Source organism: Orycteropus afer, unplaced genomic scaffold, assembly GCF_000298275.1.
Source record: "Orycteropus afer afer isolate SDZICR_OR568_19922 unplaced genomic scaffold, OryAfe1.0 scaffold00137, whole genome shotgun sequence".
In the NCBI taxonomy this organism is placed as follows: domain Eukaryota; kingdom Metazoa; phylum Chordata; class Mammalia; order Tubulidentata; family Orycteropodidae; genus Orycteropus; species Orycteropus afer.
Window position 1 is genome coordinate 5,684,032 of NW_006921724.1, and position 9,792 is coordinate 5,693,823.

General features: G+C 40.0%; 1 protein-coding gene across 1 annotated transcript in view; it reads right to left on the bottom strand.

The window, feature by feature from the left end:
* Positions 1–6,723: 6,723 nt before the first annotated feature.
* Positions 6,724–9,792, bottom strand: part of LCA5L (lebercilin LCA5 like) — a 42,448-nt gene continuing 39,379 nt past the window's right edge. The window contains exon 7 of the mRNA XM_007945562.1: positions 6,724–7,454. Coding sequence (XP_007943753.1) covers positions 6,724–7,454 — 731 coding nt within the window. The remainder of the gene's footprint in view (positions 7,455–9,792) is intronic.

Consider the following 9,792-nt stretch of genomic DNA (forward strand, 5'->3'; position numbering starts at 1 on the left):
AGCCAAGTTGACACACATCTTCAACTATCACACCTCTTTTTTCATATCCTTTCTCATATACCCCCTCCCCCCAGTATATTTGGAAATTGTCTTAGTTATCTAGTGGTGCTTGCTATCTATAACAAAAATGCCACAAGTAGTTGGCTTTAAAAAATATAGATGTATAGTTTAGGAGGCTTGATGTTTGAATTCATGGCATCAGCTCTAGATCTAGGCAGGCTGTTTGTCTCTGTCCTTGTCTCTTTTCAGCTTCTGTTCCTTGGTTCTTGACAGTCTTCATATGATGTATCTCTTCCCCTCCATTTGTACTTATTTCTCTGTGCCTAACCATCTCTTTTTGGGTGTTTGGTTTAAGACACATCCTACACTGACAATGGTTCAATAACAAAGAGAGTCCTATTCTCAAATGCACAGGTATAGAGGTTTAGGATTTACAATACGTATTTTAGGGGACACAATTCAATCCATAACAGAAGTTATTATTATTTAAGTGCTTACACTAGGAGCCCTGATGGCACAGTAGTTAAGTGCTCGGCTGTTAACCAAAAGTTGGCAGTTTGAATGTACTACCCATTCAACGGGAGATTTTGCAGTCTGCTCCCGTAAAGCTTTATAGCTTGGAAACCCTGTAGGGCTGTTCTATGCTGTCCTATAGGTTCACTATGAGACAACAGTGGAGTTTCTTTTTTTAGTGCTCACACTAGAAAATTTATCAATGCTTACAGTTAATTACCTGCTTTTCCAGCAGAGTAAATGGATAAGAAAACTTCACTTCATTCATCACCTCTGAATTTATATAATCCATGTGCTTTAGCTGTACCTTGTTTTATTGTAACACAAGAGATTGATTATATTAAACAATGTTTTTTTGGAATTACATATTTACCATTCTCTTGCAACCTTTCATCTCAGATCATTTTCTGTCTAAGGTTTATCCTTTAGAATAGGGATTGAGAAAGTATGCCACACGGGCAAAATCCAGCCTGATGCTTGTTTTCATAAATAAAGTTTTACTGGAACACAGCTACTTCCATTTGTTTACATACTGTCTGTGGCTTCTTTCATGCTACAATGCTGGAATTGAGTAGTTGTGACATGAACTTTATAGTCCACACTGCTTAAAATATTTACTGTCTAGCCCTCTACAAAAAAATGTTTGCTGATCCCTGCTTTAGAATTTCCTATAGTGAGGATATGATGGTAGCGATTTGTTTTTGTTTTTCTTAAAGTGTTTGTTTCTTACTTATTCTTCAAAGATAGTTTTGCAGGTATGGTGTAGTAAATTATATGGTATGGCTTTTCTAGCCATACTCTTTGTAACTCCCCCTCTGCTCTGAGTAGCTGATTTTTTAAAGTTATCCACCTGGTGTATTTCTGTTGGAACAGCATGAAGAAATCTGGGAAGTTCACGCTCTCTCAGGTGTATAGAATTCTGTTGTTAGGATTGGTTGGTTTTGGCCACTCTGCCAGGCTTAAAAAAGGAGCCCTCATACAGGCAGGAGGAAAGAGTCATAATGACTGCCCGCCGAGAAAGACGTGCTGCTGAGAGAAACACACTGCCTGCTGACAGACGTGAGAGAGACAGGCTGCTGAGAGAGAGATGCGAGAGACACACACTGCTGAGAGAGAGATTGCTGGCTGAGAGATGGCTGGCTGAGAAATGGCCAGCTGAGCAAGACTGAGCATGCTCCTGAACTTGAATTGTAGCGTTTTGCTTCCCTAATGAACCCCATAATCTGTGAGTTCTGTGTGGGCACTGCAGCGAATTATCGAACTCAACAGAGAGGTGGTGGGTGCCATGGGAGGAAAGGTTGGTGTAAAGGTTAGTAAGAGGGCTGGAGGTGGTGGCATGTTCAGCCTCATAAGAACAGGCTTTGGGCTGCTGATGGTGATTCTGTCTTCCTTTTGTGGAATTAGAGGAGGTTGGAAGATGCTGCTTCCTTGCTCCTTTCGTAGCAGGTTATGTAATTCTTGGATCACAGCTATTAAATTATTATATATTAATTATAAATATTAAAAATATCATTCTATTTTCTAGCTTTTTAAATTACTGTTTAGAAATTGGCTGAAAATCTAGTTGTTCCTTTGAAGGTAAGAAGTCTTTCTATTTGGCTGCTTTTAAGATTTTCTCTCTTTGGTGTTTTGCAGTTTTATCATGATCTAGCTAGAAGTGAATTTCTTTTTTATTTCTATTTATTTTGCTTGGATTCATTTGAGCTTTCAGAATCAATGGATTGGTATCTTTTGTCAGTCTGAAAAATTCTCAGCCTTTATCTTTTTAGATATTAGCCCTGCTCCATTCTCTCTTCCCCTTTCTTTAGGAACTATGATTTGATGTACAGTAGACCTTTCACTCTAATTTTCATGTCTCTTACTTTCTCATATTTTCTCTTTGTCTTCCTGTATTTCAGTATTGATAAAAATTTCAGGTCTGTCTTCTACTTTACTTTCTCATTCTGGTCTCACCTGCTGTTAAACTTGTTTATTGAGTTAATTTAAATTGTCATATTTCTTATTTAAAATGACTATCTTGTGAGTTCTTTGTCACATATGTTTGTCATTTATTACACTGCTTGTTCTTTTTGTTCAGATTTTCAAAATCTTCTATTTATTTAATATTCTGTACAAAATAATTCCAATGCAAATATACATGAAATGACAATCTTCCTTATGTGACAAACTAGAGAACTTGCAGGTCTGAGTCTGATATCTGTTGTTCCTACTGGTTCTTTTAGTGCTTTGTTATCTTGTGTTTTGTTGATTTTTTTTGGACTAGAAGTTTTTTTTGTTTTTTTCCTTTGTTAAGCTGCCTGGGAATTTCTTCAGGCCTAGTGGCATAGTGCCTAAGGAATCTTACTGCTAACCCAAAGGCTGGCAGTTAAAACCCACCAGCCGCTCCTCAGAAGGAAGACTGGGCAATCTATTTCCATAGTGATACTGCCTTGGAGCTCTGGTAGCATAGTGGCTAAAGCACTTGACTGCTAACCAGAAGGCTGGCGGTTCAAACCCACCAGCCACTCCTCAGAAGGAAGCTTGGGCAATCCTACTTCCGTAGTAGTGATACTGCCTCGGAAACCCAAGGAGGGGCTATGACTTGGGGCTGACTCGAGAGAGCACTTAACAACAACAACTGCCTCAGAAACCCAAGGTGGGGTTGCTATGAGTTGGATCGACTTGATGGTAATGAGTTTTTGTTTTTTTGTTCGAAGATAGGTACCTCCAGAGAGAATTTGCATTTCTACAACGGCCTTAGGGATACTACCACCTTGGACTTTAAACTTTAGCTTTAGGTTATAGAGACTCAGGTAATCCAAATTCAAGCTCTCCAACAGGATGAGGGCTGACTACAGCTACAGTCTCAATTATCTTAGTTCACTGAGGCTGGACACCCCAGAGGTCTCAGCATTATGTGGGAAGGGGACCTCCTTTTAGAGTCCTTTTCTTGGGCTGACTGTGGGTCTTGTCTGACATGCTTTGGAGACTGTTCTGATGCTCAAGTTCTCTAGTTTATCACATAAAGAAGATTGTCATTTCATGTATATTTGCATACTTTTCCCTATAGGCTTCTGAGAACTCTAAATTCCTTTCCTCTCTCCCTCCCTTCCTCCCTTTCTTTCACCCTCCCTCCTCTCTTCCTTCTTCTTTACTTCTTCCAATCCTCTCTTTATTTTCTCTCTCTGTTTTCTACCATAGTTTCCAAAAAGATCAAAGCTTATGTTCAATTGTAATATTTATCTCATCTTTGATTTTAGATAGAATTCTTCTCCCAACATGACTTTCACTGTCTTTTAAAAGTTTATTTTACTAATGTCAATTTTAAAAGGTCTGTTAATACACACCAGCCCATAAATACCTTTGGAAATAGTTATGGCCTTGATTGTAAATAATTTGCTCATATAAATAAATGAAGGTCAGTTAACTGATTAACATTATATATCCCTGATATTAAATAAGGAGCTCTGGTAGTGTAGTGCCTAAGTGACTGCTAACCAGAAGGCTGGCAGTTCAAACCCACCAGCCACTCCTTGGAAGGAAGGTTGGGCAATCTACTTTCGTAGTGATACTGCCTCGGAAACCCAGGAGGGGTCGCTATGAGTCAGGTCTGACTCCATGTCAAATAACAACAACAACAAAAAATATTAAATATTCTACATGCAATACATTTATTAATTAGGACTGAGTAGCTAGCTTGAGTGAACACTAATTATGTTCATGTTTTTATTTTTTAAAAACAAGATTAACAGAAAAAAGGTCAAGAAAAAAATATGAGATAAATCTAAGTAAAAAACACGGATCTTAAGTGTATATGAAGAAAGGTCATCCATAAAGGCAGGATATTAAGATGCCCAGTTTAGCTGAATAAGAGAACACTGAAAAATGATTTTCATAAAACTAAGCTTGGTAATTACTGTGCATTTGTGTTTTAAAATAAGAGTCATCTGATCATAATGTTTGTGATGGTTATTTTTGTATGTCAACTTGGCTAGGCCTGACTGAGTGGCTGGGCAGCTGGATGTAGTATTCCCCATGATGAGACTGGTAATCAGCTCCATGGTGGGATCTACCACAAGCAGCTGGTTAGCTGCCTTTGGGTATGTGGTCTGCTTCCTGTATATAAGGAGAAGCCTTTGGGAATGGTCTCTAGCATTTGGCACACTTGGACTCTGCATGTAGCTGTGCTGTTGCTCAGCAGCCTGCTATGCTCTGCCGACCTTGGGACTTACAATGGACTTAAGTCAATGGCCTGCCATGTGGATTGGTAACAGCGGGACTGTGCCTTTTTACTTGTCAACCTTGGGGCTTCTCAGCCTCAGCAGCCAGTTGCTGTCTGAGTGAAGAAATGCCTCTAGCTCCAGTGGGCTGGGAGCAGGAGACAGAGCTGCACCCCAAGGTTGAGGGACCTTCACCCAGCCCCTGGAGGCTGACACTTTGAACTTGGACTTAAAACCTCCAAATTGTAAGAATAAACTCCTGTTTGTTAAGGCCATCCCATTTGTGGTATATTTCCTGTCAGAGTGGCACTAGGTAACCAGAACAGAATTTGGTACCAAGAGAGTGGGGTGCTGCTCTGACAGATACCTAAAATGTGTCAACAGGAGTAGAGTGCGTCCTTGACCTGAGACCCTGGTAGAGAGACCCCAGCATACAGCATGACAGATGGCAGGACAGATGGCAAGAGACCGGCATGAGAGACAGCAGGAGCAGAGCCGAGAGAACTGGCATGAAACAGAACAGCCTTACCAGCCCATGGAGGAGAAAGCCGGGTGCCAATGGGTAGATGGCTTCCTGTTGGAGTGGGTTGCCTTTGGGCATTAATTGGTAGAGAAGACTGGCATAAAATGGAGTAGCAGATTTGGCCGGTCCATGGAGCAAGAAAGCTGAGTGTTGTTAGGGCAGGAAGATCTTGCCTTCTGCATTATTCGGCAGAAGTGGAGATACCAAGGAAACGGAAGCAGAGCTGCCTCAGCCTTAAGGGTAGGACCATGGCCTTTGGGGGTGGAACAACCATAGCCTCCTAGGTTTCAAAGAGCCAGGACTTCATCAACTTGGTTGTGGAGTGTGGGGCTTCTCGTTCATGTGAGCCAGTGGGATGGAGCCATAGCTGCTGCCCAAGAGTGAGGGGTGGGGCTGCCATGCCCAAGAGGGAGAGGAGGTGAGGTCACTATTCAGGAACTAGGGGACTAGAGCCACCCAGTGGAGGAGACCTGTACAGATACCACCCATTGAAGATCTGTACAGGTGCCAAGTTGACAAGGGGTGGGATTGTGATGGTTATGTTTGTATGTCAACTTGGCTAGGCCTGACTGAGTGGCTGGGCAGCTGGATGTGGTATTCCCCATGATGAGACTGGTAATCAACTCCATGGTGGAATCTACTGGGAGCAGCTGAGTAGCTGCCTTTGGGATATGGTCTGCTTCCTGTATATAAGGAGAAACTTTAAGAATGGTCTCTAGCCTATGGCACGCTTGGACCCTGCATGTAGCCGTGTCATTGCTCAGCAGCCTGCTATGCTCTGCTGACCTTGGGACTTACAATGGACTTAAGTCGATGGCCTGCCATGTGGATTGGTACATCGGGACTGTGCCTTTTTACTTGTCAACCTTGGGGCTTCTCAGCCTCAGCAGCCAGTTGCTGTCTGAGTGAAGAAATGCCTCTAGCTCCAGTGGGCCGGGAGGAGGAGGCAGAACTGGACCCCAAGGTTGAGGGGCCCTCACTCAGCCCCTAAAGCCTGGCACTTTGGACTTGGACTTAAAGCCTCCAAATTGTAAGAATAAACTCCTGTTTGTTAAGGCCATCCCATTTGTCGTGTATTTCCTGTCAGAGCAGCACTAGGTAACCAGAACAATGTTCCCTTTCAAAGATGCATTCATTTTTTTTATTTTTTTAGGTTAAATGCAATTTACTGCTGATAAAGTTCTTATGTGCATGAGATGTATGTGTCTTGGGCTGACTAACTTAGACTTACTAGAACATTAAAGCTATATAGTAAAGCATTTTTCTAAAAGATAGTTTCACTTTGTAGAAAAAAGATGTAACATTTAGAATGTTATCACTGGCTAATATACAATGGATTTTTGTAATTGGATTGGCAATAAAACAAACCTTAATTATCCAAAGACAGTGTAAGCATTGAAGAAAAGAACTGAAACATTAAAATGATAAGATTAAAGGCACATAAGAACGAGTATATCCAAACAGAATGTATTAGGATACTGATTATATTTAAAAAATTATTTTTGTTTTTCCTTCTGTAGGTGAAGATGACTTAATAGAATTTACCACAGTTACTTTAGAATCTCCAAAAGCATTGCTGGCAGAGACCTGACTGGGAGATAGATGGTGTATCTTCTCACATTTCAAAGTCTCCTCAGATCCTTTATTAACGACAGGACTTGTTTGGTCATCTTTTAGGACATAGCCTGATCCAAAGAGTTCTTCCATTAGACTGCTTTTCTTATCTCTTAAAGTTGTGCTTTTTGCTTTTGTTTTGGAAGACTTTCCAAAAGACGGCTCATACCCAGTAGTTGAATGTTCTAGCTTCAGTTCAATGTTATTGTGCTGTTTGCATACACTATGATTGTTTCTTGTGATGCTTGTATTGGCTGGTCCACCTGAAGTTGGAAGCCCGTGATGCAAGTTTTCAATCGTTTCTGTGAATGAATAATGCTTTCTTTGTCGAAAGGGTATTTTGACGTTTGGAATGGCATACTTGTTAGGAATATCCTCCATGTCATTTATTTGTACACTTCTTTTAGGCTTTTCTTTTGCTGTATCATCTTCCTGCTTGCTTTCCTCTTCAGGATCAATTACTTGAATTCTTTTTGATGGTAGCTCTTGTTCTTCTATATTTAAAATGATTTTCTTTTCTTGATCTTCCCTTTTCTCTCTTTGTCTTTTGTCAGTATCCTCCACAGGTGCTTGTACTTCTAGATGTACCTCTTCCTTTGATAAATCTACATGAGAAAAATAGGCACATTAGTAGTTTTTAGAACTAAGGGTTTTCCATTTTAAGATGGCATTTTTAGCATACTTATACCTCCTGATAAGCACATTACAGGGACAGAAAAGACAAGAAGATAATTGCATAAAAACATTTGAATACAGGGAAGGGGACTGTTTATAAGCTTGAAATATTATACTTTACTAGAACATGCCAAATAGTTGGGAATTATGAAACAGCTCAAAAGAAAAGTGATATTCATAGAAGAAGAAACAAAGTTTGTCCACAAGGTTATTAATAGATGTTCAATCTTATTAGGTGGGTGTATGATAATGATGTTGAAACAATGAGAACATTTTTCACCCACCCAATTGGATATGTTGGGTGGTAGCATATGTCCGGTGTTGGAAAGAGTATGGAGATTGTTCCCTGTTGGTAGGAGCGTAAATTGATATATTTTTTGGAGGGCAATTTAATTTTAATTTTTTTAAATAGAAATAGTGTTTTATTTGCTGTAGCATCTACGATCAGATCACACAGTAGCGATGCTTAGTAGCATTCATTTATTTCTAGAACTTGATGACTTTTTAATGCCAAAAGTCTGCCTGTTACCCTTCCAAAGATATACTTCCTTTCTAAATTCAATATTTAATTTCCATGTCAACTAGTATCTCGTTGTGCCAGATGCTGCCTGAATAGCAGAATTTAGCAAGAGCCCTCAGCTAAATTCACTAAATGTTCTTGGTGCCATCCAGACCAGAGCACCTGTCAATCCTTAGAGTGGCCTTCAGAACTGATGAATCTGGTCCAACTGCATGTCTGTTGTGGCCCTCTATTCTGTACTCATACTGAGTTCTTAGCCTCTGCTGCTATGCATGGGGGCAATTTTAAATGAGCATACCCTTAGACCCAAAAAACTTCACTTTTAGCAACAAACCCTATAAAAATTTACAAAGGTAAGTATAAGGATGTTTACTGCAGGCATGGCTTAGTAACATATCCTAAATGTCTGCTAAAGGAGTAATGGTTAAATGTATTTTGGCATGTGCAGCCTGTGGAATTCTAGGCAGCTATACTAAGAACTAGGTAGATAAACATGGACAGGAAAAGAAGTTTACAATATATTAAATGAAAAGCTATCTGAAGATTCACTTGCCCTCCTGTACTCCACCCAAGCACTCCAAGAGCCTTGCATCAGCCCACCTCTTCAGAGGAGAGACCTGTTTCATAAGTAGACATTCAAGAGTACTAAAGAAACCCAGGTCAACTATCTATCAGCTGATCACCCTAGGCCATCATTTATAATTCTAAATGGCAGCCATTTGTGAGGGAGAATGGGAGCAAATGTTGGATGTGCAGAGTTGGAAAATTTTCACACTTGAACACTGTCTGAAATAAAATTATTCATTTATACCCCTGGAAATTAAAAAGAAATCTTAGCATGAGAAATACATTTCAAGAAATAGTAGTGTGCGAAGAAATCAGTAAAATAGATAATTACTTTTTTATAAATAGGAGTTCTGGTGGCATAGTGGTTCAAATATTCGGTTACTAACTGAATGGTTACAGTGGTTTGAACCCACCAGCTCCGCTCTGCAGGAGAAAGATGAAGCAGTCTGCTTACATAAAGATTTATAGCCTTGGAAATCCTATGGGGCAGTTGTACTAGGAGCTCTGGTGGCACAGTACCTAAGGGTTTTGACTACTAACTGGAAGCCTGGTGGTTCTGACTCACCAGTCACCCTGTGGAAGAAAGACAGGGCAATCTACTTTTGTAAAGATTTACCGCCTCAGAAACCCAATGGGGGTTGCTATGAGTCATAATCCACTGGATGACAATGTTTTTTAATTAAGATGCTAAATTGATGTTTGGTGCACATATTTTAAAAGGATATTAAAATAACTAAAGGTAACAGCAGGAGGTGGGGAGAGAAGAAAATGTAAAAGTTACTGAAGTACTGTTTGGTTGGAAGAGTGAAGGATATGTTATTGCTAGGTGCCTTAGAGTCATTTCTGACTCATAGTGACCTTATGTATAACAATGAAACATTGCTCAGTCCTGAGCTATCCTCATAATCTTGGTATGTTATAAACCAAAAGAAACCCTACTGCCATTGAGTTGACTCATAGCAACCCTATACTACAGAGTAGAACTCTCCCATTGGGTTTTCAAGGCTGTAAATCTTTATAGAAGCAGACTGCCTCACCTTTCTTCCCTGGAGTGGCTTGTGGATTTGAATGAACAATCTTCTGGTTAGCAGCCATATGCCTTAACCACTGTGCAACCAGAGCTCCTTTGCTATGTTATACCAAAAACAAACAAACAAACAAAAGCAAAAAAAAAAAAAAAA